General features: G+C 49.0%; 3 protein-coding genes across 8 annotated transcripts; 2 read left to right on the top strand and 1 right to left on the bottom strand.

Annotated features, from left to right (window-relative positions):
• Positions 1–1448: 1448 nt before the first annotated feature.
• Positions 1449–4380, bottom strand: ATP6V1G2 (ATPase H+ transporting V1 subunit G2). Of its 2 annotated transcripts, none has more exons than XM_028479229.2 (4): positions 4102–4380; positions 3475–3558; positions 3099–3199; positions 1449–2584 (listed from the first exon to the last, which is right to left on the bottom strand). In XM_028479229.2, exons 2-4 carry the CDS (start codon positions 3554–3556, stop codon positions 2411–2413), a joined length of 357 nt encoding a protein of 118 aa, XP_028335030.1. In that variant the 5' UTR covers positions 3557–3558; positions 4102–4380; the 3' UTR covers positions 1449–2410. The 2 variants fall into 2 exon arrangements, with proteins under 2 accessions (XP_028335030.1, XP_028335029.1); XM_028479228.2 differs by lacking the exon at positions 4102–4380 and adding an exon at positions 3772–3946.
• NFKBIL1 (NFKB inhibitor like 1) lies at positions 3507–22313 on the top strand. 5 transcript variants are annotated; one of them, XM_028479224.2, is made up of 5 exons: positions 3877–3959; positions 5093–5369; positions 11741–11962; positions 12142–12777; positions 22211–22313. In XM_028479224.2, exons 1-4 carry the CDS (start codon positions 3885–3887, stop codon positions 12726–12728), a joined length of 1161 nt encoding a protein of 386 aa, XP_028335025.1. In that variant the 5' UTR covers positions 3877–3884; the 3' UTR covers positions 12729–12777; positions 22211–22313. The 5 variants fall into 5 exon arrangements, with proteins under 5 accessions (XP_028335026.1, XP_028335025.1, XP_028335024.1 ...); XM_028479226.2 differs by lacking the exons at positions 3877–3959; positions 22211–22313 and adding exons at positions 4509–4694; positions 4903–4981 and having other exon boundaries at positions 12142–12917; XM_028479225.2 differs by lacking the exons at positions 3877–3959; positions 22211–22313 and adding an exon at positions 3507–3596 and having other exon boundaries at positions 12142–12917.
• On the top strand, positions 22299–24322 carry LTA (lymphotoxin alpha). Its single transcript, XM_007110160.2, has 4 exons — positions 22299–22378; positions 22778–22885; positions 22971–23076; positions 23290–24322. The coding sequence occupies exons 2-4, from the start codon at positions 22787–22789 to the stop codon at positions 23700–23702; spliced, it is 618 nt and encodes a 205-aa protein (XP_007110222.1). The 5' UTR covers positions 22299–22378; positions 22778–22786; the 3' UTR covers positions 23703–24322.
• Positions 24323–25440: the final 1118 nt, after the last annotated feature.

Raw genomic sequence — 25440 nt, 5'->3', positions numbered from 1 at the left:
CCAGGGTTGCCTTTAGAAAATGCCTGGGTGGAAAAAAAAATTTTTTTAAGCCACTCCTAACTCCTCCGCTACTACCAGTAACAAAAGGCATAAAGGAAACTAGCATGCTCCCCATTGTTATCATTTGTCTCTTGTCCTGCTCTTTTCCGCGCCTCTCTCTTCATTTACGTTCTTGCCACGCAGGCCTTCTCTCTGGGCACCCCTCCGTGGGCGCAGGAGGACCCAAGGTGGCGGGATTTCGAGTTCCCACGGGGTCCTTGGCCCGGTAGTCAAGGTGACCTGGGGGCGTTGGCGCTGGAGCTAAAGACCGGCCCCAGGTGTGGGAAGTGAGTCGTGCTCACGAGTCCTACCCCTACCCTTTCCCCACCCCTGGAGCCGGTGGACGGCGTTTGCTTAAAGTAATGTTGGCCGATGTAGCTGATGCCTTAAGTGCCCTGAGGTTCGTGGGCGTGGGGTGGAATCAGGAAGGGGTTCTGAATCCACTGAGTGGGGGACAGGGTCTAGATTCTGCCCGAAATGTTAACGATAAACGGTAGGGCTTGAGGGTTAAATAACTTTTTATAAATGTTGTTAATTCTACCAGAATGTGCTTAGCCCTGTCCCCAATAGCCCCTTGGTTCAGCCTGGATTTTTTTCCTGAATGAAACATTTGCTATCTCCCGCCTCGCTTTAGTATGCTACAGAAGTCATATGTGACTTAACAAAACTGACAACAGACGTTTGGCCCTTTACCTGTTATCACACTTAACCATTTAACACCAAGGTGTACCATTAATTCCCATGCTATATCAAGCAAACAGATTCAGAGAAATAAAGCAACATGTCTAAAGTAATACAGCTAGTAAGGTGACAGAGCCAGGATGTAAACACCTCTTTATTCTCTACTGTATCCTGACTCCCTTCTTAAAGAGTCTGGTTAATAAATACACACTACAGATTACCTCACTGGTTCAAGTGCTTGGTGAAGTAGGCTCGTTTTCTGTGGCGAAAAGAAATAACAGTGATCCAAGGATGATGTTACAGAAGCGCAGTTTTTCAAACCCACAATATCAATCTTTTTCAACAGTATTTATCAACTGCCTGTTCTGTGCCTAGTGCTATCCTAAGATCTGGGGACATAGCAGTGAACAGCCCTGTCCTCACAGAGTTCACATAACAGGGTAGACAACACATAAACATGTCAAGTATCGATAAGTGCTATGAAGGAAAATAAAGCAAGGTAAGGGGCAGAGTGTTTGTTCCTACACCCCAGCTCTTCTCTACAGTTACCATCTATAGTCCTCAGGTTCACAAAGGAGGAGCCACGTGTTTCTCACTTTAGAGAAAAAATAATGTACCATTTGCTTTTGTTTCTCAAAGCTCCAACACCTTCTGGGTGTTTGAGGAATACATAAACAAGGAAAAAGAGTGACTGAGAAATGATGAAGCAAAAGGAGGCTGATTCCACCCAGCAATTGATTTGCCCATAATTATTTTATTGACACTTTTTTATTGTTACAAAGGGAAAGTAAGGTGTTGAGGATGTAGAAAGGAAGGCCATGCACATGAGGGGACACAGCATCACTTTAGATCTCAGGAAGCAGTAATAAGCATCTGATGGGTCTTTGGGGAAACAGGAAAAGCGGGGAAATCCAATAAAGAGAAAGACCAAATTAAGAGAGACAGAAAGAGAGGCTAAGAAATGCAAACATCTTTCTGGAACCACAGAAGAGAGGCTAAACGAGGCCATCATTTCATCTTTTCAGAGATAATAAGGTCTCTGGGGAAAGAGAGGTGGGAAGAACCAATTTTTTAGAGAATTTCTAGGGTCACAGAATGAATGAGTAGAATTACAAAGCCACAGACAGAAGTGAGAAAACAGCTGTGTTTAGGTTTCAGGTGGGCAGAGGGTAGTAATAATATTACAGGTTTGCCATTTATTGAATCACAGCTACTACACGCTGGAAACCATGCTAGGCTCTTTATAGAATGATTCCTAATCAATGCAACACCCCTGCAAGGTAGGCATTATTATTATTATTCCAACCTTGCAAAGGACACTGGGGTTACAGTTTAAGTAGCTTGCTCTTGTTGCCCAGCCAGCAAGTGGCAGGGTCAGAAGAGGGACCTGAGCCTGCCAGGCTCTGAAGTCAGAGTGTTTTCCACATCCCTACTTCTCCATGCTACAAATTTCACAGAGGGGCTGGGTGAGGGTGACTTGGCAGTTTCCAAGCTCCCAGTGAAAGAACAATAAGGAGATTCAGGTCTGAGCAAGATATTTATAAATTTCACAGGAGAATTATTGGATCCTGCTTCCTAGAATTTCTAGGTAATGCAAGGGAGAGAAAGGATTATGGTGGGAGTTGATTTTGACTTGGGGATTTCTTTGCAGGAGGGAACTGGCAGGAGGAGTCAGGCCCTAGGGTGAGTCCTAGGCAGCAATCCGGTAGTTGGGGTGGACCTGGGGCCTGACGTCACAGACCATGCCAAGAAGCTGGGCCAGGACACGTTCGCGGCTTCTCTGCTGGGAGCTCTGCATGCCCTGCACCTGGCGCCTTGTAGCCTGCTCCACCTCAGCTGACAGATTCCCTTGGGAGCCCATGGCCTGGGGGGTGGGAGAAAGGGTGGAAAACAGAAAGGAGAAAGCAGAAACAGAGAAAGAAGCATCCACGCATGTGGAGGGAAGGATCCTGGAGCAAGACCAGGAAGAAAGGCCCTCTCCAAAACCACTCCCATCCATGGAAATATCTAGACACTGAAGAGACCAACAAAATGCCCTCTCCCCTAAGACCTGACATGCAGCATCACCCTACAACAGACCATACCATCCCCACCACGTCACCACCCATGCCCATAAAACTCTGCCTTCCACCCCAAATATCATCATACTCTACAGAGACTGTGGCAATCCCCCCCCACCTCCACAAGCTGTACAAGTCCTTCAAAACTCCCAGACTCTCTTACATATCACAAAGCTTGACCAATATCATGGTCTTCATCAGGTCCCCTTCAGCCCTTTACTACCTTATTTTCTTGTGGAATCACCCTGTACACACCTCACCAGATATACCCACCAACTTGCACCCTGGGGTCCCATCCCAGCCTCCCCCACGACTCACTGCCTGCTGCTTGCTCTGGAATTCCTGCTCTCTCTCTCTGCGGTATTGCTCCACTTCCATCTGTGCCTCCTCCTTTGCCTGCTTCAGACGCCGGGCCTTCCCTGGAGGCAGGAGAAAGGACTGAAAGTGGGGGTAGACCCCCCACACACACAAAACGTGAGAGCAGGGGTCAGTCCCTCCCCAAAAGTTAGTGCCTTCTCTCAGCCAGCCAAGAACTAGATTCTGAGAGCCACCCATTTCTTCCCTCCTAATAAGCGCCCCCAGCCTCCCTCCCCCTGCCCCACCAGCCTTGGGTTATCCTAAGGACTCAAATGTTTGCTGTCCTTCCACCCCAATTTTCTCTCCAGATTCCTAAGGGCGAAATGAGGAGACTCACTCTTTCTGGCATCTGCCACCTTCTCAGCCGCCCGCTTCTCGGCTTGCAGGAGCTGCTGGATACCCTGTGATTGACTGGCCATTTCTGTCGTTATGACCGATGCCGTTTCGGAAGCTACCAAGGTACCAGATGGCTCCCCCTTTTCCCCTCCCCCCACACCGCCTCCTCCTCCTCCAGCTGTTTGCTGCAGCCTTCCACTACCCCTGGGTCTTAGTGCTCCCCTTTTCGCTCAGCCTCCTGCACCGGGTGTCTCCCCCAAACTGATCCTCCCATTGACGGCTGGTCCTCCTCTCCCACCTCTCACTCTGGCAGTACCCAGAAGGACCGCCTGGGGGCAGCAGAGACCAGGTCCAAAGCTTCCTGCTAACTTCACAGCAGGTGCAGGGCTTTCCCAGTTGGAAGGTCTAGGAATGGGGGCAGGGGCCGAGAGGAGAGGAGTATCTGAGAGAGAAGGAGGCATAGAGGGATTGAGAATGGGTGAGGAGGTAAGGAAATTATCATGCGTGGTGTGTTGGGAATAGAGTATGCTGGGCTTCTCTGAATTCTTACAACTTCTCTTCCTCTTTCTCCCTCCCATTTCCATCTCCTTTTTCTACACCTTTCCCAATTCCAAATTTCTCCATTCACCTCACTTGCTTTGTCCTGCGGTTGTTTTCCTTGTCTTTTGCTTCGTGTGTTTTTCTCTTTTATGCTCTGTCCCTTTCTTGGCCTCACTGTGGTTTTGATTTTTCATTTTCACTGTGATTTTTATCCTGTCTTTATCTCTCCTGTTTTCTCTCTTCTCATCTTTTCGCCTATCACTGAACCATCTCCTCTCTCCTCCCAGTAGGCGGAAGCGGGGTTAAACCTCCAAAGAGCCCTTGCTCTTTCTTTTTCTCGCCTGTCGTCCAGTCTTCCGGTTTCAGACGGACCCTTTATCTTAAGTTCCCTAGTTTCCCCCCGGAGGCTAAGGCCAAGGAAACACCTCCCACCCCCTCGGGGAGGAACGACATCCGGTAACGCGCCTCACAGTTCATTTCCGCCCTTTACCTGCGTCTCGGCTTGCGCCATTTCCGTCAGTCTAGAGTGTCTCCGCCCTTCCCGCCTCCCTTCCTCGGAGCGTCTTAAACACAGGCTTCGGGCCTACTGCTCCGGGGGTACTTAGGGGGCGGGGGGCAGGTCTGATGAGTAACCCCTCCCCCCAAGTCCCAGAGGGAGAAGCCTCTACATCTGTCTGCCGGGTACATTATATTCAATTTCTAGATCATTATTTGAAATTGTGACTTTTTAAAATTCAGATTTCTATTGATAAAAATTTCCCCCATCAGTCTCTATTTGTCTTTATTATATAACAAAGTCCTTTATTAAAAATTTACCTGGACTAATGAGCCTCTAAGTAATCATTTATCCTTTTCTCAAATTTCACATTAAAAAAAAATGTGACCCCAGCTCCCCTCAAAATTGTTTTCAAACCTATCACCTGGAAAATGGATGAGGGTTAGGACTGGCCTCATCTCTTGCTGAAAATGTAAGAAGAAATGGGGAACCGAAGGGAGAAACAGGGAATGTCAGAGATGGAGGGGGAGGGGCCATCCAAGGCTGGGGTCCTGACTGCTGCCTGTTTATCCTTCTTCCTCAGCCCGAGAGTTCCATGGCCTCCACTTCCCGACGCCAACGCCGAGAGCGTCGCTTCCGTCGTTATTTGTCTGCAGGACGGCTGGTCCGGGCCCAAGCCCTCCTCCAGCGACACCCAGGCCTTGATGTAGATGCTGGGCAGCCTCCACCACTGCACCGGGCCTGCGCCCGCCACGATGCCCCTGCCCTGTGCCTGCTTCTTCGGCTTGGGGCTGACCCTGCCCACCAGGACCGCCACGGGGACACAGCGCTGCATGCTGCTGCCCGCCAGGGCCCTGATGGTGAGTCTGCTTCGTGGGGAACAAGGTCATGAGCAACTGGTGGGGTCTGAGATGAAGGCCAATGGTTGAAAAATAAGCTAGTTATTTGGTTATGGGACTTAGGGAAATAGTTGACCAAGTTGGCTTTTGGCTGTCATTTGCACCTTTACATTATTGAGCTACCATTGTCTGAAGATCCCAACATTCCCCAAACAGCAACTAGTATTCAAATTACACATCTCTCTAGATTAGTAGTTACTTTGTCTCTTGACTGCTTGTTTGCCTGTAGTGTGAAAAGCAGGATAGAGGGTACTCTCTGCAGTTACATTGCCTCGGTTCAAATCCCAGCTCCACACTTAATAGCTGTGTATTCTTGGCAAGTTTCTAAACTTGCCTGATGCTTCATTTGCCCATCTGCAAAATTAAATAATAGCAACCATTGCTGTGTGCCAGACACTTCTCACAAAGCAACTCATTTAATCCTCACAACTACCCTATGAAGGTAATAAATACTAACATCATCCCCCATTTCTCAGATGAGGAAACAGCACAGAGAAGTTTAAGTACTTTGCCAAAGTCACATAGCTATTAAGAGCAAGGGTTGTATCCCAGGCAGCCTAACTAGACTGCCTATACTCTAACTTGTGTGATACTTTATAGAATTATACAGTAATAACGCCTGTGTTCAAAGCACCCATGCTGTGACGTATGTTTTGAGAATCAGCTGACACAGTACATAATTAGAGCACTTGGCACATGACAAACACTCTAGCTACTGGCCATTGTTCCTGTGGTTATCAACAGACCCATACTCTTTCACCCACAGTTCTGAAACTCAGAAACACTCTGAGAACCAAGCATTTTTCATCAGTCTGCCACCAAACTCATTTGGTAACAAAACCTAACATAAACTAAAGCTAGGCTATTTATGATGTTTTTATCCTACTGATGTCAATATTCATGTTTCACTGCAGAAACATTCACGTGTTTGGTTACTGGGGCTACCCAGTCTCTCCTGGGCTACATAATATACAGTGTACAGTTGTCCCTTGGTATCCAAGAGGGATTGGTTCAAGGATCCCCCTCCCAAGATACCAAAATCCACAGATGCTCAAGTCCCATTTATAAAATGACATGGTATTTGCATATAGCCTACAAACCATCTTCCTGTATACTTTAAATCATCTCTAGGTTATTTAAAATACCTAATACAATGTAAATGCTATGTAAATAGTTGCAGGCAAGCAGCAAATTTAAGTTTTGCTTTTTGGAACTTTCTGGAACTTTTTTTCCTGAATATTTTAGGTCTATGGTTGGTTGATTCTGTGGATGCGGAACCTGAGGATATGGAGGGTCAACTATATGTATACTTTCAGATCAACTCTATCAAAGCCCCAAAATATCTGCATTCTGGAAAGCCTTTGATATTGAGGGTTTCAGATGGGGACTTGTTGATACATTAGTGGCAGCGGAGGCAGCTCTGCAGAGGTACAGCCCTCCTAGGAAAATAACAGGTGAAACCCCTTTCCCCTTTTAGAGATTTTCCCTCTATAGTAAGAACGTTAGATGAAAACCTTTAGGTTGGGATGAACAACCTGAACTCAGTTTGGTTGCTATTATCATCCCACAGCTCCCCACGAATATACAGGAACCTCACCCACATCCCCGAAACCTCCCCCATATAGTCAAAAATCCCCTTTTCTTTAATTCCCCTAACATAAGTGAGATAGGCTGCCCTGTTCAGATTTTTTTTTTAACTGAGAACAAAGAGAGGAGGTTTACAAAGCGCAGGCAGTTGACATTGTACATGGCAACAGAGCAGAGTGCCCTGAGGCTGACCTCAGACCCCATCCAAGCTCCAGCTCTGCCACTTACAGACTGTGTGACAGGGACATGCACCTTAGCCTCTATGAACCTAATTTGCTTCTCTAAAATGGAGGTTGTGGCGAGTAAGTGAGGCAAGTATTTGGCAGTTTGGGTCCTCACTAGATGATAAGTATTGTTATTTTTATTCTTGTGTTATTCAATTAAGGCTTTTTAAGTAACAGAAATGTCTCTTACAGTATGGTAGGTGCTTCCTTCATTGTACTGAATTCTAAGAAGCATGTGAGAATGACATTAAGGTTCCATTTACATATGAGGAAAGCAGGGCCCAGAAGGTTCAGGACCTTGCTGAAATCTCACCTACACTCAGGTCACTCCCAAGCCCTCTCAGGCCTTCCTTCCTCCTGGTCCCCTGCCCGCCCTACCACCAGGTGGCCTTCTAACTCCTTGCTAGAAAGACCTGTCTCAAGAGACCACTCTGCCTTAAAATGTAGATATTTCCTTTGAACAGATGAAATGACCCAGAATCTCCTGGGGGAGGGTAGGTTCCCTTCAGTGCCCATGTTCAAGGGATGTGCCAGTTCACGCTGAATTGGCTGGGCTGGGTTGTCACACCTAGTGAGATGCCAGTGAATGGCTACTACCTTTGAGGCTTTTGGTAACACCTCATGGGGAGGTGGTCTTAGCTGTCAGAGACCCCTGTATAAACACACCTTAGTCCAACAACAGCCATTCTCTACATACAGCAAGAATGAGTGAACATTGAGAAACGGGGTCGTTTTCTCACAGTCTTTGCAAAAAGAATAAGTACAAAGCCAGCTTGTGTGTTTGTTTTCTTTTTTTTTTAATGTAACATTCACTGCACCTGTGCTGGCACAGTATTAGACATTTCCCATCCATTACCCACTTTGATCTGCTCAGTAGAAGTAGGCCGTGGCCCTGCTTTGCAGATGACTGAGCTGTCCGGTTTATGTTCTCTTTGCTTTCCAACCTTACCTCCCACGGCGAGCCCACAAACCCGAGACTCCTGCTTCGTGACTCTGACTTCAGTGACCCCGAGCATGTTTTCAACAAACATGCTTGTTTTTTTATCTGCCTCTTGCCTGTCGCCTTCTTGTCCGCCCTACTAAGTTTTCCACCTTGCTAGATTATTCTCCCTTCACAGCCCAGTGTAAGTCCCCACCTCCTCCTGGAAGCCCTCTCCAACCACCCCACCCACTGTTACCTTTTCTTCCTCTGTCTCAGTCGTCACTTAATATAAACTTCTGGTCCGGCATTTTTGAAAAGTGTTTTGTACCAATTAGTATGAACATCTCATTAATGTAGAAATCATGTCTCATTACGGGGAGGAGAAGAACAGTGCTTCCATCCCTAAGAAGAAGTACATTTTTACTCCACAAAGCTTTTTTTTCACATTTATTTTTCCCAATATAAAAGCACAACATGTTAATTAGAGAACATAAGGAAAAAGTTGATCTATACTGCTAAATTGGTGGTAAAGTTGGTGTTTCAAATCACTGGAGGGGGTGGTGGTGAACTATTTAATAAACGATACTGGACCATTTGTCTTCTCTGGAGAAAAATAGTCTTACCTTACACCTGACTTAAAAGTAAATTACAGCAGATTAAACACCTATATGTGACAGGAAATTCATGGGAGGGTTTTCCCTGAGGGGAATAAAACTTGGAAGACAGTATCCAAGAAAACTTTAGCTTTATCTATGATTTTTTTTTTTAATGATGTTACAAAATGAAAATATATTAACATACCTTGTGGTAGGAATAGGGTTGCTTATCATACTATACTTTGTACTTTTTTCCTTTTTTTTATATTTCTAGAAATATAGTAGGAAAACACACAAGGGCATAATCTTGGAGTGGAGAAAAACCTTCCTAAGAATGAAATAAAGTCAAAAGCTGTAAAATGAAAATACTGATACAGGTTTAACTACGTTACAATTTTGAAAAGACGGATGAGAGAAAATATTTACAATATATGTGACACAGACACGAAGGGTTGGTATCTATACTATATAAAGAGCTCTCATATCTACACGTATAATTTCCAGGGGAAAGTAGACAAAGAATATGAATATGAAATTTTTCATTAATAAAGTCATTTTTTTAATCTATCAGATGGGCAAAATTTAAAGGGTTGGGGATATTCAGCTTTGGTAAAGGACAACACAGGCACTCATATATTTTTTTTTTTTACCTTTGATAATTACCTAGTTCATTTCAAGAGTAATTGAATAATATTCTTTATCGCATACATAAAAAGATTTCTGAAAGTGATAAAGCTATAACCTCATCAGGTGCTCATATATTCTTGATGGCACAAACTTTTTGAAAGCAGTTTGGCAAAATTGCACGTTTGACTCAGAAATTCCACTTCGGAGAATCTACCCCACAGAAGTACTGTAAGGAGTCCACAAAGACACATACATAAGACTGATCATTTTTGGAAACAAAGTCTTTCTATTGGGGGTGGGAAGATTTGTTTCATGCACACAGTGGAACACTACACAGTCATAAAAAAGAATGAGGTATACTGTGTATACTCCTGTGGAAAATATAAATGAGGTGTTAAAATGAAAAAAGCAAGTTGCCAAACAATATATAGTAGTATGGTCGCGTAACTGAAAAGAAATTGTGTGTTGTGTGTTTATATAAACCAAGACAAGACTAGAAGGGACCACAGCAAACTGTTAACAGTGATTAAATTTATTCTTTAGTCTTTAAAAAGAAAAAAATTCATATTAATTATGTCCCTTTCACATTAAAATATCAGTTAAGGTAGGAGGAAAGCCACCCATAGTCTACCACCCAGAGACTAGAATGTTTACATATTTCCATCCAGTCTATCTTTTTCAAGCATGGGATTTGGTCTCGTTTTCACAGAGTTGTGATTGGATCCTATGTACAGTTTTGTAGCCAGCTTTTTCCACACACAAACATAATTTTTAGTGGCTGTTTAATATTCTGTACCAGATTTTACTCATAATGTTTTATATTTGGAGGCCTTACCCCTTAAAACCTATGAATTTAAAAACCTTCCACCCACCCTCACACCTGCTGTGAGCCCTGGTGGGATATAAGCCTTTGAAAGACAAGACCAGGTACTTGCTGGGAGGGACAAGTTGGGAGGGCTTGTGACAGGTCACGTCAGTACTAAAGAGAAGTGCCCCCACCCCTCGTTTTGATGTGATTTGGGTTGGGTGACGCTCAGGTGTGCCAGGAGATGGGTGGGGGCAGTGGACCTTGGCCAGCCAAGGCTGGACCCTTCTATCTTCTGCCTTCCTGGAAGTGACAGGACAACCCTTCCTCTCTCTCATCCTTTTGCCAGGTAGCCAGTATGTTCTAGCACCACTGAATAAAGATCTAAAGACTGCTGGCCCACTTCTTCCTGCCATCGGGAGAGAAACTAGGTCCACAGGAAGGGAGGGTGCCTCACTTATCTTCCTCTGTCCTGAGAGTGCAGAGGTGGTTGGCGACCATGGCAGGTGGCAGGCTGGCCAGGTGTAGGATGCTGGGTGGGCAGTGAGGAGAGCAGCATGGCACTCAGCTGATGCATTGAGGTCAGGGCTCAGGAAGAGGGGAGCTCAGGAATGTCAGTCCCTCTCCTGTTTGCCCCCAGCCTCCTGTCAGCCAGGCCCTGAGTGGAACCCTCTATCTCAGCCCTGTTCCCCTGCCCTAGGTCAGCAGTCATTTGGAAAGAGTTTGCTCTGCTGCTGGGAACATTTCTATGGCTCAAATTCATTACTGGGCTGGACTCTCTACCTCTCCGTCCCCCTCCCAGCATCCCCTGGCTAAGGCTGGCTGAGAGAAATTCCCTTGAAAATATTTATCTTACGCAGCTTATTGAAAAGTGATATAAAGAAAAGTATTAAGTATTTGTATATTTAGAATGGTACAAATCAGGGTGTTCAAGTATTTTCCCAGTCTGGAGAACATAGTTTTGGGTGAGAAACACAATGAGAGGTATAAAGTGACAGTATTTTCAAGCCAAAAATGGAATACATAGTCAAAGGGTTTTGACATCACCCTAGGTGGCTGGAGGCAGACCAGAAAATGTCATTGACATAGTAGAGCTCCCAGGACACTAAATTAGTTTGTGAAGACGCAGGTCGGGATATTTTAAACTACCACACTTATCACTCATGTGGTAAAGTATCAATAAATATTTGTCAGTGATGGGGCTTCCCTGGTGGCGCAGTGGTTGAGAGTCTGCCTGCCGATGCAGGGGACGCGGGTTCGTGCCCCGGTCTGGGAAGATCCCACATGCCGCGGAGCGGCTAGGCCCGTGGGCCATGGCTGCTGAGCCTGCGTGTCCGGAGCCTGTGCTCCGCAAGGGAGAGGCCACAACGGTGAGAGGCCCGCATACCGCCAAAAAAAAAAAAAAAATTGTCAGTGATGGTGATTTCCTAGCGCCCAGGAGGCATCCATGTGGGCAACCCTTTCATTGCTCTAAGACCAAGAGAGTAAGTAACCTGTAGGAGTCAAGATGGCGGCCCTACCAAGGAGTGAGAGTTCCAGCTAACTTTTGCTCACTGCTGTCCCACAAACAGCCTACACGGATTTCTTCCTGCCACTGCTGAGTCGCTGTCCCTCTGCCATGGGAATAAAGAATAAGGATGGGGAGACCCCAGGGCAAATTCTGGGCTGGGGACCCCCCTGGGATTCTGCCGAAGAGGAGGAAGAAGATGAGGCCTCTAAGGAACGGGAATGGAGACAGAAGCTGCAGGGAGAGCTGGAGGACGAGTGGCAGGAGGTCATTGGGAGATTGGAAGGTAAGGAATCCATTTCCATCCACAGCCGCCCTTCGTCCCCACTGGCTGCTTTTCTTACACCCACTCCACAAATGCTCCCACCGGCTTCCTATGGTCCCTTCTTCTGTGCTGCCCCACCTCTCTTGCCTGTCACCTTCTCATGGCCTCTCTGCTACCACCACCTCCCACCCTCCCAACAGATGATGCTTCCCATGAGACCCAGGAACCCGAGTCCTTCTCAGCCTGGTCAGATCGCATGGCCCGGGAACATGCCCAGAAGCGCCAGCAACAGCGCGAAGCAGAGGGAGCCTGCCGACCCCCACGGGCTGAGGGCTCCGGTCAGAGCTGGCGGCAGCAGGAGGAAGAGCAGCGGCTCTTCCGAGAGCGAGCCCGGGCCAAGGAGGAAGAACTGCGTGAGAGCCGAGCCAGGAGGGCACAGGAGGCTCTCGGGGATCGAGTGCCGGAGCCAGCCAGGGCCGGGCCCAGGGCAGAGCACCCCAGAGGAGCAGGGAGGGGCAGACTCTGGCGCTTCGGTGATGTGCCCTGGCCCTGCCCTGGCGGAGGAGACCCAGAGGCCATGGCTGCAGCCCTGGTGGCCAGGGGCCCTCCCTTGGAGGAGCAGGGGGCTCTGAGGAGGTACTTGAGGGTCCAGCAGGTCCGCTGGCACCCCGACCGCTTCCTGCAACGATTCCGAAGCCAGATTGAGACCTGGGAGCTGGGCCGAGTGATGGGAGCTGTGACAGCCCTTTCTCAGGCCCTGAATCGCCATGCGGAGGCCCTCAAGTGACCCCAGGGAAAGAGCAAGAAACTGCAGGAAGTGCAGGGCAGTAAGAAGGGTAAGGTTAGGAGACCAGTGCTGAACGGCAGAGGATGTGGGGCGGGAGCAAAACTTGTAATGAGCAGGGGTTGGGGGAGGCGGGCCACCACCACTGTTCCTTGACTCTGCCATTTCCTAATAAGACCTGGTTCCACATCTAGCTCCCGGTGTCTCCTCTGCCTTTTTCCATCACTGTGGTTTTCATCACCCATAACATCTCCTTTCCCACTCCACCTGCCCAAACCCACAGCTCCTGCACACCTGCACCATGCACGCACACCCTAACTCGTGCCCTCAGCTGGAGACCAGGAGCCCCCTGCTTGCCTGCCCACCCGCCCACAAGGGCGGCCCTAAGAAGGCCCAGCTTGCCCTCCAGTCTCTCCACTCCCTACACTGGGCTCCTCTCCGCTCTTCAGTCAGCGGTTGGAGAAATAGATGTGAACAGAGGCAAAAAGGGGAACAAAACCAGTTTCCCTCCCCTCCCCAGCCAGAACCACATCCTCCTCCCCACTTAACACCCCCTTCCCCCAGCACAGGGCTTTCCCTCTGCTGAGTCACTGAATGATCTGAATTGGGGGCAGCTGGAGCTGGGGGACCATGAGGAGGTTGTGGGAGGATGGGGGATAGAAGCAGAAAGGATGGAGGAAGAGCCCTGTGGGGGAGTGGAATTTCGGTTGCTAAAATTAGGGGCAGGGGAAGGAAGTGGAAAGAGACAAATTATGTAACCTGGGTTGTCTGTTCTTGGGCAACCAGGGATCCACACCCGAGGCCATCCCTCGCCTCTAGCTTCTCAGTCCCGTCTCTCCTCCTCTAGGGCCCCGATTCTCGGCTCCCTCCATCGAGCTTCTGCCCCCATCCCAAACCTGGGCTTCATCTCTGGGCAGCCCAGTCTTGGGCTTCCAGATAAACATCCCCTTTTCCTGAGGTTGAGGCAAGGGCCTGGAGGGTAGAGGGAGAGGGTCCAGGATTCCCAAGGTGGGGGGTGGCGGAGGGCACCCTCCCTTCCACTGTTCATACTCAGTCCCCACTTCAGCTCCCGGGAACTGGGGTAGGAAGTTTGCAGACAGCACCAGACCCCACCGCCACCAGCAGGACACAGCAGGACACAGCAGGAACTCAGCAAAGAGAAAGGGCCGGACTAAGGAGAGTACAGGCATGCGCTGGCACGTGCACAGTCTGCACGTTGTCTGCATCAGAGAATCATGAATCAGAGCTTGTTTTTCAGGTTTGGAATGGAATGCCGGTCTACACAGGAGAATCCCAGGAGTGGAAGTGGAGGGCAAGAGGTGACAGGGAGGGGAAGCCTCTGGAAGCATGGAAACATGGGGCGGGTGTGAGGCCCTTGGAGAAGACAGAGAGCCAAGGGACCCCAGGTCTCCGAGGGACCAGGCAGATGTTCAGGGGGCAGGAGGAGGAAGGGCTGGTGAGAAAGATCCTGTGAGAGGAAGCTGCTGTGATTCAGAGAAGAGACTGCGAGCTGTGAGCAACCCAGGCGTCCGGTTCCTCTCACAGGCCGGAGATTTCGGAAGTGGCATGCAAAGAGCTCAGGCTGGGAGTGGAGGCGGGGTTGGGGTTAGGACCCCTAAGCTGGGGGTTGAGAGGTGAGCAACAGAAAACTTTGGTGTCCAAATTTGTGCCTTCGTCCAGCAGACTTTTGTCTGGTTTTTTAGCACATCATTTGCCCTTCTGCAAGAGTCACATAAAACCAAAGCAAAACAAGCCCTGATACCTGGCCCCCCAGACCTCCCTCTTTTCAGCGTCTCTCCCTGGTGTCTGGCCCCCAGCCCTGTTGGGGGTTCCCCTGAGATGAGGGCTGTTCACTTTCTCTGACCACACGGTTTCCGCTCTGTGTCTCTAATTTCCTAGGCTGATAAAAATACTGAACCCTAGAGGCCCTGGCTTCCTCTGACCCCCTGGGGCCAGGCGGCAGGCATCCTGTCCTCCATGGTGGGGGTGGGGAGGAGGAACCAGGGATCCCCAAGGGGTGACTCAGTGCCTACCATGAAACACCGGGGAGGTAGGAGTGTGCATATCTCGCTTTCTAGACCTGGAAAGAGGAATCAGTTCTCAGAGGGGGATGCGTTGGGTTTCAGTTAGAGAAACGGAATTGGGAATGAGACCGGTGAGATTGAATAGGGTCAGCTGGGGAATTGGGTTGGGGCAGGTTTGGATTAAGTTAGAAGGGTCTGGGAGGGACTCTATTCAGCGCAGTTCAGCTGAGCATCGAATAGCCCAAAGATAAATGCAAACTCTGTTTCAAGTTTGCCATCCAATAGGGGAGGCAGGCCCATACCTAGTCAACTGATTCAAGGCATGCTGAGTAAAAACGAGTAAGGTACAGTGGATGTGCAAAAAGGGGAAGGGGAGGTGGATTCCGGCTGAAAGCACCCGGGGGTCTCTGAGGGGGGAGAGGGCATTTGATGAATGGGTAGGATTTCTGTGGGAGAGGGAATGGAAGGGCCCGGGAGAGGAGGGAAGCAGCTTGAGCAGAGGCCAGGAGTCAGAAAACAGGAAAGACAAGTGTCCTGAGGTAGATGAAGCACAGGTGTGAGGGAGCATGTGCTGAAGAAAGGACACAGAATGTCAAGGTAAGGGATTTGGACCTTATCTGTGAGCAGTGGCACTGTGACAGCTGTGAAGAAGAGGGAGTACAGGGGAGTGCTGCAGGTGTACAGGCAAGGAATAAAAATAACTGCCATTTTGGGGGCCGCATACTATGTGTTAACCATGTCAAGCCCTTTTCCTAATGTCAGAATCCTGCCGGCAACTGTCCAAAGGGGAAGTGGTGGATCTCCATTATACAGATGAGGAAACTGAGGCTCATAAACGTACCATAGCTTGCTTAAGGTCACACAGCTCAAAAGTAGTGGAGTTAGCGTCAAACTCATTTTACTCCAAAACTTGTGTACTTTCTACTTAGGTCCCAATAACTCCAAGTGGCATTAAAGGAAGGAACAGATTTTATAAACTTTGACAGGGATGAGTCGTTAGGTCATGCCAACTGATTGGATGGTGGGAGTGAGGGAAGAGGAGTCTTAGATAACTCCAAGTTTTGAACCAAGGGCATAGGAAAGACGATAATACCCTAAACCAAGGAGGTGTGTGGCTAAGGGGAAAATGAGTTAATTTCAGACATACAATCAAATTTTTATTAAGCACCTGAAAGGAGCAGGGTGCTCTGCTAGACAATGGATATAAATGACATAAAGTCACTGCTCTCATAGGGCTTGCAGTCTAACGAAACAACATACAGACAAGGACTAACTACACGTGATGACAGGAGGTGCACCTGCTTAGAGTAATAAAGTAAGAAAGTCCTGCTGAGTTTGAGGTGTTAGCATGACACTCAGGTGGACATTTCCAGTGAGCAGGTCTGGAGCCTGACAGAAAAGTTGGGGCTGCTGGAGGCATAGGTTTGGGCATCATTCCTTTTCCAGTAGAGGTGGAGCCTCTGAGTGGACAGGATCCCCAAAAGAGAGGGTGTCCAGAAGAGCCTTGGGGATAATCAAAGGAAGAGGAACCAATAAAGGAGAGAGGTCGGGGGAGCAGTCAGAGAAGTAGGGCAAGGGAGAGGTATGCCAAGCAGAGACTGGGTGGCCACATCTGATGCTTCAAAGAAATCTGGTAGTTGAGAGTTCAAAAGATCCTTTGGGTTCAGGAACTAGACGATTACAGATTTTGAGAAAACAGTTTCCACTTACCAGAGGCACAGAAATCGCTTTACGTAGGTTAAGGAATGAGTGGGAGGTGAGGAAAAGGAGGTGGTGGGTACAAAGGCATAGAATGGTGAATACTGAAGGTAACAGTATCATCTCTAGCTCAACCCACGAATTTTACAGTGAGGAAAATTTTACCAGTTCCCGAAAAAGTGGTTGGTTAGGGGGCTAGTGTCTTGAGACATCACACAGAAAAGGAGGGTGAGAGTTGGATGGACATTTACAGGAGAAAGTCCAGGGAAGCCTTTTTATTTTCAAGAAATAAAGTTGAGTATGTAAAATGAAGGCACATGAAAAGAGAAAGATACTGAAGACAAAAGAAAGGCGGGAAAGAGTATGGTAAACATAGGGAAGTGGGAAAGAGTACAAAGAATCAGCCTTGGACAGGAGAAAGAGCCCTTCTCTGCATCGAGAAGAAAGGAAAAAGGAAACAAAGTGAAGGGAAAAGAAAGCAGTAAAGAGATCCACCTTGGATGGCCTTAAGTTCAATAAAAAGATGATAGCATCACCGTGGAGATTTAGAACATCACCTGCAGGAGAAGAACAAGGGAATCAACAAACAAAGATTAGGGAACACTGAGGGCTTTCTGAGGTTAGACGGTCAGGATTAGTAGTAGGCCTCTTATGAGGACATGACTCTCTCCTGCAGTGCTTGGCAGCCTAGGAGAAAGACCCAAGAATGAGACCATTGAGTTTACCCAAATCAAGTTTTTCAAGATTTTCTTGGTAGAATATCAGGAAGGGAATGAGAGATGAAGAAAAACTTATCTAGATATACAAATTGTTAAGCACATGGTAGAGATGGTGAAGATTGTGCTGTGAAGACCAGAAGAATGTGGAAAATGCAAAAGGCATGGACTTCAAGAGGGGAGGAGGTTATCAATGATGCAGAGGGGAGAGAGGAGACCAGTGGCCTCTCCTCTGCCCCCCTGCTCCTAGTGATGGGTGTGGAAGAAAGAGCAGCCTTCACCAAAGACAGAAGGAACATCATTAGGGAAAAGCCAGGTTTCAAAATACCAGAGGAAGTTGCTTTCAAAAGTGAAATAGAGGATTTGAGGAGTTCCATAAAATACTGTGAAATGGATTGGTAGAAACATCCTTTGTTGGGTAGGGAATCGGATCCAGGGAGGTTAAATCCCAGTGAGAATTCAGAAGGAAACAGTCTGGAGGATTTTGCTTCTGGAAGCAAGAGGCTGCTGCTTCTGGAATTTAGGATGGGAGATACACTGCATTTATCCTGAGGGAAAACAAACACTTTGAAGGAATCTTAGGGGGATGCGTAAGATAAGGTATCTCTTCCAATTCCATGGCTTTCTTCATGCCAACAGTTCCCATTGTTGACTCTCTAGTTCTCACGTTGCCTCTGAAATCTAGACTCATATATACGACTGCCAAGTGACATTTCTTGGCAAGGCTTGAATGTTATCCAAGACTTGCATGTCTGTCCAATAGGTTTAAACTTAAATCCAAAATTGAACTTCTGTTTCTCCCATCCCATCAGAATCCTGCTTCTCTCCCAGTCTCCCCGTCTTCCACCCCACCACCATCCATCCAATCCATCATCTGGTTCTGTCAATTCTACCCATGAAATATATCCCAATATATTCCAAATTTGTCTACTTCTCTCCATCTTCATGGTGGCCACCATCTTCTCCCCAGGATTACTGCAGTTGCCTCCTAACTGGTGTCCCTGCTTGCAATGTTACCCACTACAGTCCAGTCTAAACACAGGAGCCACAAAGATCTTTTAAAAATGTAAATGCAATCACCTCTACCTCAGACCTCCCTCCCTCCTTCCCCCACCCCCACGCAACATGTGCACACCCTGACACCCTCCAGAGCTTCCCATGGTTGAGTAAAATTCAGGTGCTTTACCCGTCCTTGCAGGTCCCTGCATGATCGGGCCCCTGCCCCTGCTCTCTGACCTCATCTCCCACCTCCCTCCCACTATCTCTGCTCCAGCCGGGCTGGCCTCCTTTCTGTTCTTCAACACCCCCAGCTCATTTCCACCTTCCGGTCTTTGCAGTAGCTGTTCCCTTTACCTGGAATGCTTCTCCCCCAGACCTTCACTTGTCCACTCTTGTCATTTGAGTCTCAGCTTAAAATGCCATTTACTCAGAAAGGACTTTCCTGACCACTGTGTCTAAAGTAGTTCTCTGCCACTCTTATCACATGGCCCTATCTTATTTCCTCATAGCCCTACCTACTGCCGCCTTCTTCCGTGTATTTCTTTTCTGCCTTGCCTCACTAGAGTGGAAGCTCCACAAGTGCAGGTACCTTGTCTGACTTGTTTGCCACTATATCCCTACTGCCTAGAACAGTGCCCAGCACATAGTAAGCTCCCAATAAAGACTTTTTAAATGGAGGCATGGATGAATAATCGGAAAAAGCAGGATAAAGCTCAACTTTACGTTTGTGGTTCAAGTTGAACTTACATTTAGAGTCAGGTTTAACTGTAGGGTTAGGAATGGGGATGAGTTAATTCCAAGATTAGCTCTAGAAACAGGGCTGGGTTAGTTTAGAGGATAAGTTTATTTGGGGGTTCATTTATTGAGATGTTTAGATTTGAGGTTAGGGTTGAGTTTGAGTTGTGATTTGGATTGAGGTTGAATATGGGTTAGGATCAAAGTTGATATGTAATCCCACGTTAGGTTTTGAGGCTAGATTCAAGTTTGAGGCTATTGTCATTTCAGCCTTATTCGGGGGGCTCAGAGATTTCACTAGTTTCTCCACAGAGACCACTGTAGAAACTGTATATCTCTCAGTTTGGAGCACAAGACTCTAGTCATCACCCCTCCCACTCAGGGAAAGCCCCAAACCAACTGCTGGCCTCCTCAAGAAAGAAACTGAATTTCACACAACCTCCAAAACTGAGATTGAAACCAAGATTGGCCCATCTCAAGGAGCATCCTTCAGCACGTCGCAAATGCCTGTGACACGGAGCTTCGGCCCAGTTCTCACCCTTCCTTCCTCTGTCTCTCATGTCTCCCCATCACTTGTCCTCACCTTCCCTTTTTTTTTCTTCAATGCCCCAGTCTTTCTCTCTGACCGAAGTTTCTCCATTTCTCTCTATTTCTCACCGTTAATTGCAACACCATTTTACATTTTAATATAGCCGAGTTCTCCTAGTCCATCGGCTCCTACCATTGGAGAGGCAGAAAGAGACAGCAGGAGGAAAAAGGGACTCCAGAGAAAGAGGGACACAGAGGAAAGGAAAGGAGCAGGGACCAAGAAGGAGGCCAACAGTGACACAAGACACAGTGAGGTTAAAAGAAACAAGGTGAAGCCAAGATAGAGACCAAGATGTTTAAAAGAGGCATCTGTGGCTATCCTTCTTCCGCCATCACATCTGGTCAGCCACCAAGACCTGTAGATTTTGCCTAGAAACTCTCTCCTCCTCTTAATTCTCCTGCTACTGCCTCGATTTAAATGCAGGCTCTTGTCACCTCCTTGCTGAGTTGTTGCAGAATCCCCTATCTGGTCTCCACACTTCTGGTTTCCGCTCCAGACCCCAACTCCCATTCCTCAATTCATTCTTCATGTAGCATCCAGACTCATGTTTTAAATATACCAATCTGGGTGGGTCCCTCGCTCACTCAAAAATTTTGGTAGCTCCCCATCACAATTACAGTGAAATCCAAACCTCTTTTCTTGGTTTTAAACCCCTCAGGATGTGGTCTCAGCTTACCTCCCATGCCTCATCTCTGTTCCTTTTATGTGTACTCACTTGCACAGGTTAGTGCACTTCATACTCTCTTTTACCTCCAGTCTTTGCACCTTCTATTGCCTCTATCAGGAATGCCCTTCACCATCTTTGCCTTGATACTAATGCCTGAATCACCTCTCCCCCAGGCCAAGTTTGATGGCTTTACTGTGGGCTGCCATAAGCCCACTGTCACGGAACCCACACTGGTCTTTGAGCTCCCAGAGGTCAGGGGACTGTCTTTCACATGTTTCCTCAATGCTCAATAAATGTTTGTGAAATAGAGGGAAAGCTGAAGAGATGGAATGAAGGAGTTCCCTGTCGGTCCAGTGGTTAGGACACCGCACTTTCACTGCCGTGGCCCGGGTTCAATCCCTGGTCAGGGAACTAAGATCCTGCAAGCCACGAGGCACAGCCAAAAAAACCCAAAGAGATGGAATGAAAAGAAGTAATAGGTTAGACTAGGAAGGCATGAAAGGCAAAGTTGCAGGGCCTCAAGTAGCGGGGAGGAAAACAGGAGAAGTAGCTGATGCACACCCTGAATATCACTTATGTGCCACAGGACACCAAGACACCTCAGGAACTTTCTGCCCAGTGCAACAGAGGGAGGGCTTTAGTTTCCATCACCACCATCCTCAGCCCCAGCCCCTCCAAAAACCTCCAAATTAAAGCATAACAAGCTAGTAAGAGTAATAATAATATTTGAGGGGGCCGCTTGTTATTTTCTCAATCTCATGAAATGTGACTAAAATCATCTTTAGAAACCTTGCTTTTTGCTTTTAACCTGCAAGCTAAGCGAAAACTCGCTCATGTTCAAGAACGTTCATATCAACGTTTTTCATACTAGCCAAAAACTAGAAACGAACCAAATGCCCATTAACAGAAAAATAGATAAGTAAATTAGAGTATATCCACACAGCATCACATCACAGTGAAATAAAAATCACCGATACACACAACAATATACATGAATCTCACAAACATAACGTCGAGAGAAAGAAGCCAAACACAGATGAGTCGAGTCTGTGTGCTTTCATGCATATGAGGCTCAAAAGCTGGAAGAACTAATCTATAGTTGTAGAGGTCAGAAAGTGGTTATCTTTGGAAGGTATGAACTGGGAGGGGGCACAAGAGAACCTTCTGGGGACCTAAAACTATGTTGAACTGGATGGGGGCTACATGGCTATAAACAGATGGAAAAGTTCATAAGGCTATCCACTTACGAGAAGTGCACCTCACTGTACCTGAGTTCTACATCAATAGAAGGGGGAAATCCTTAATGATTTTACAACAGTGTATTGGCTTTACAAGTGCAGCTGCAAGACAAGTCCCCTTGCTGTCCCCACCCTGCCCTAGGTTGCCACCCTTAAGCTCCACCTGTGTGGAATTCTGAAGCATCCCCTGTAGAGAACTTTAGCAATTGCCACATTCCTTGATCCTGGAATGTGTTTGTTTGGGGTTATATAAATCTGATCTGTGGAGCCCACCTGAGGTTGGGATGAGGTGGAGGGCATCCTTCAGCAGTGAGACAAGACCTCATCATACGTGAGTTCATGGCTCATCGTGAGCTGGATCTTCCAAACCAGAACACTTTTGAGAGTAAAAGGGGGTCCATGAATATTTCTGCCAGGACAACAGGCATAAACCAGGATGTACCAGGCAGGAGGGTATATAATGGAACTTCTTGGTATGAAACCTGCCAGACAGACTGGAAAATACACGTACTGGGACAAGTGTGACTTGAGTCTTTGGGACAAGGACAGGGGTACAAGAGGAGGAAATGTGCACAGAGAGAAGCCTGTAATCAGCCAAGGGTGCAGAGGTGTTATACATAATTGCTCTTCAGGGAACCGGGCCTCCAGCCCACGCCCCAGCTGCTCCCCTTCTCCTCCTCCTCTGAATTTACTGTCCCTTCTCTGGAACTCCTAAGCCTGACCCCTGCTCCCTGGCCCTCCCAGCCCACAGTTCCCCTGACCCTACTCCCTTTCCCAGAACTCAGTCGTCTGAGCCCCCAGCCTGCGGTTCTCTCCTAGGCCTCAGCCTTTCCTGCCTTCGACTGAAACAGCAGCATCTTCTAAGCCCTGGGGGCTTCCCCGGGCCCCAGCCCCGGCCTAGAACCCGCCCGCTGCCTGCCACGCTGCCACTGCCGCTTCCTCTATAAAGGGACCCAGGCGTCCCGGCCAAGGGGCCCCGCACAGCAGGTGAGACTCTCCCACCCCATCTCCTTGGGCTTCCCGGGCGGTGGACTCCTTCCCCCGGGGCGTTCAGTCCCTCCGCCTGGGCCTCAGCCCCTCCTGCACCTCCTGCTTGGGCCTGGGCCTGGGCCTTGGTGGGTTTGGTTTTGGTTTGTTCCCCTCTCTCTGACTCTTTATCTGTCAATCTCTTTCTCTCTGTCTGTGTCACACATTCTGATCCCTTTCTGTTCCCTTCTCATCTCTGTTCCTCTCTCTCTCTCTCCCCCTGCTCACCTGGGGTTTCCCTGACTGCAGCTTGTCCCCTTCTCTGTCTGTCGCCCCGTCTCTCAGGGTGGCCGTCTCCACGAGCAGGAGGCCCATCTTCCGCATCGCGCCCCGCCCCGCTCACTGTCTCTCTCCCTGCAGGTTCTCCCCATGACACCACCTGGACGTCTCTACCTCCTGAGGGTGTGCAGCACCCCCCTACTCCTCCTCCTTCTGGGACTGCTGCTGGCCCTGCCGCCCGAGGCCCAGGTGAGGCAGCAGGGCAATGGGGACTGTGTGGGCAGCCCAGCCTGACCTTGGGCCTGAGGACCTCTCTGACTCTGTTCTCCCCTAGGGGCTCTCTGGTGTTGGCCTCCCACCCTCAACTGCACAGCCTGCCCATCAGCACCCCCAGAATCACTTCACCCGAGGCACCTTCAAACCTGCCGCTCACCTTGTTGGTAAACATTCACCTGCCCTCCTAGACATGTAGCCCCCAGCCCTCCTCCCATCCCCCTTCAGGGACCCAAGCATCCCCTCCAGCTCACCCCCACTCCCACTCCCTTCTGTCCTCCCAACCATCCCCCAGGAACTCAGTCCAGCACCTGCTTCCTCAGGGATTGAGACCTCTGACCCCCAGGTCCTTGACCGCCATCCCCTCTGGCTCTTCCTAGGAGACCCCAGCACCCAGGACTCACTGCGCTGGAGAGCAAACACGGATCGTGCCTTCCTCCGCCACGGCTTTTCTCTGAGCAATAATTCCCTCCTGGTCCCCACTAGTGGCCTCTACTTCGTCTACTCCCAGGTGGTCTTCTCTGGGGAAGGCTGCTTCCCCAAGGCCACCCCCACCCCTCTCTACCTGGCCCACGAGGTCCAGCTCTTCTCCTCTCAGTACCCATTCCACGTGCCTCTCCTCAGCGCTCAGAAGTCCGTGTGCCCAGGGCCACAGGGACCTTGGGTGCGCTCGGTGTACCAGGGGGCTGTGTTCCTGCTCGCCCGGGGAGACCAGCTATCCACTCACACAGATGGCATCTCCCACCTGCTCCTCAGCCCCAGTAGTGTCTTCTTCGGAGCCTTCGCTCTATAGAAAAATCCAGAAAGAAAAAATTTGGTTTCAAGGTCTTCTCCCCATTTTGCCTCCATTCTGACCACTTCAGGGGTCACCACACCTCTCCTTTGACCATTCCATCAGTCTCAAGTCTTCCCCCGTTCTCGGCACCTGGAGCTTCCAAAGAAGGAATTCTAGGCACCCCAGGGGACCACACCTTCCTGAACCACCCCGGATGCTCGGCTGAGGACTTCAAGCCTGCCTGGAAATGCCCACCCAGAGCCCTTCCTCTGCCCTGCCCGTCTAGGGGGCCTTGCCCTGGACATGGAAGGGGAGCTGACACATGAGGGAGCTTGGGTGGATGACTGGGGGCAGGGAGGGGGGTTATTTATGAAGGGAAAAAAATTTAAATTATTTATTTATGGAGGATGGAGAGAAGGGGGACAGCAGAAGAAAGAGATAATACACCCAAGAGACGAAGAATGAGAGGGCATGGGCACAGGATGACCTAGCAAGAGAGAAAAAGAATGGATCTGAGGGACCAAGGGGCTCTGGAAGGAAGTGATAGGCTCTTAAGAGCCAGCCATTGCTTGACCGGACACCCCACGAGGAGACGTCTGACCCTTGATGAAGCCCAATAAACCTCTTTTCTCTGAAATGCTGTCTGCCTGTATCTGTCTGTCTGGGAGGGGAGAATTCCCCAGATGTCTCTAAGGAATGGAGGGAGGACAGGAATCAGAGGGACAGGAGCTGTGGGCGTACAGAGAGGCCTAAGGGGCTCTGGTGAAATACGGTGACCTCACAGGGGTGAGAGGAGACCAGAGGATAAGCTGAGAAGACAAAGGAAAGATGCAGGTCCAAAGTCTGGAGGAGCGGAGGTCAGGGAACCCCTGAGGAGTGAGGGTTACAGGAGGCTTCTGAGGGGCAGTGACCACGCTGAAGGGTGTTTGTTTGGGACTGTGGAGCAGCATGAGGCCCCTTGGAAGACGTGGCCATGCCAGGACCCCGAGGAGTGGGAGAGCCTCCAAGGCTGGGGGACTGGACAACACGGGACATTTCAGGAGACGTGGTCACGTGCAAGGGCTCTGAGGGCCAGGGCTGTCTCCAGGAAACTGGAGGGAGCAGGGAATTCTTTGCAGATACATGGCCACACACAGGGACTCTGAAAGGTGGGGTCTTCGTGCAAAAATTGGGCCATCACATGCCCTTGGAAGCCAAGACTGAAACCAGCACCAGAGTTTTGGTGAGTCTCCGGTCAGAGTGAAAGAAGAAGGCCTGCCGTGGTGGGGTTCGTGAATTCCCAGCGTCGCTTTCATTCCTCTGGGGCTGCCCCAGGCTTGTCCCTGCCATCCTCCCCCAGCCCTTGCAGAGCCTCAAGCTTCCCTTCCTCCAGCTCCTCTTGCCCCCAGGGACCCAAACACACATCTCAGGACCCAGCACAGCTTCCCCCAAGTTTTCTCTCCATTAAGGACTCAGCTTTCTGAAGCCCCTCCCATTTCTAGTTCTACCACTACCTGAGTCTGGTCTGGAAATCAGAAAGAAATAGGCCACAGAACTTAACCCCAAAGAAATGGAAACAATGGGAACTGGGGGGCAGAGGGGAAATGGGGTCCAGCCTCCAGGGTCCTACATCTACAGCAGTAACTGGCCCAGGGAGCCCCCCTCAGAATCCGGGTGGGTAGGGTAGGAAGTATCCTTGATGCCTGGGTGTCCCCAACTTTCCAAACCCCCGCCCCCGTGATGGAGAAGAAACCGAGACAGAAGGTGTAGGACCCGC

This window comes from Physeter macrocephalus, chromosome 18 (assembly GCF_002837175.3).
Source record: "Physeter macrocephalus isolate SW-GA chromosome 18, ASM283717v5, whole genome shotgun sequence".
NCBI lineage: Eukaryota > Metazoa > Chordata > Mammalia > Artiodactyla > Physeteridae > Physeter > Physeter macrocephalus.
This window is presented reverse-complemented; position numbering and strand designations above follow the sequence as displayed.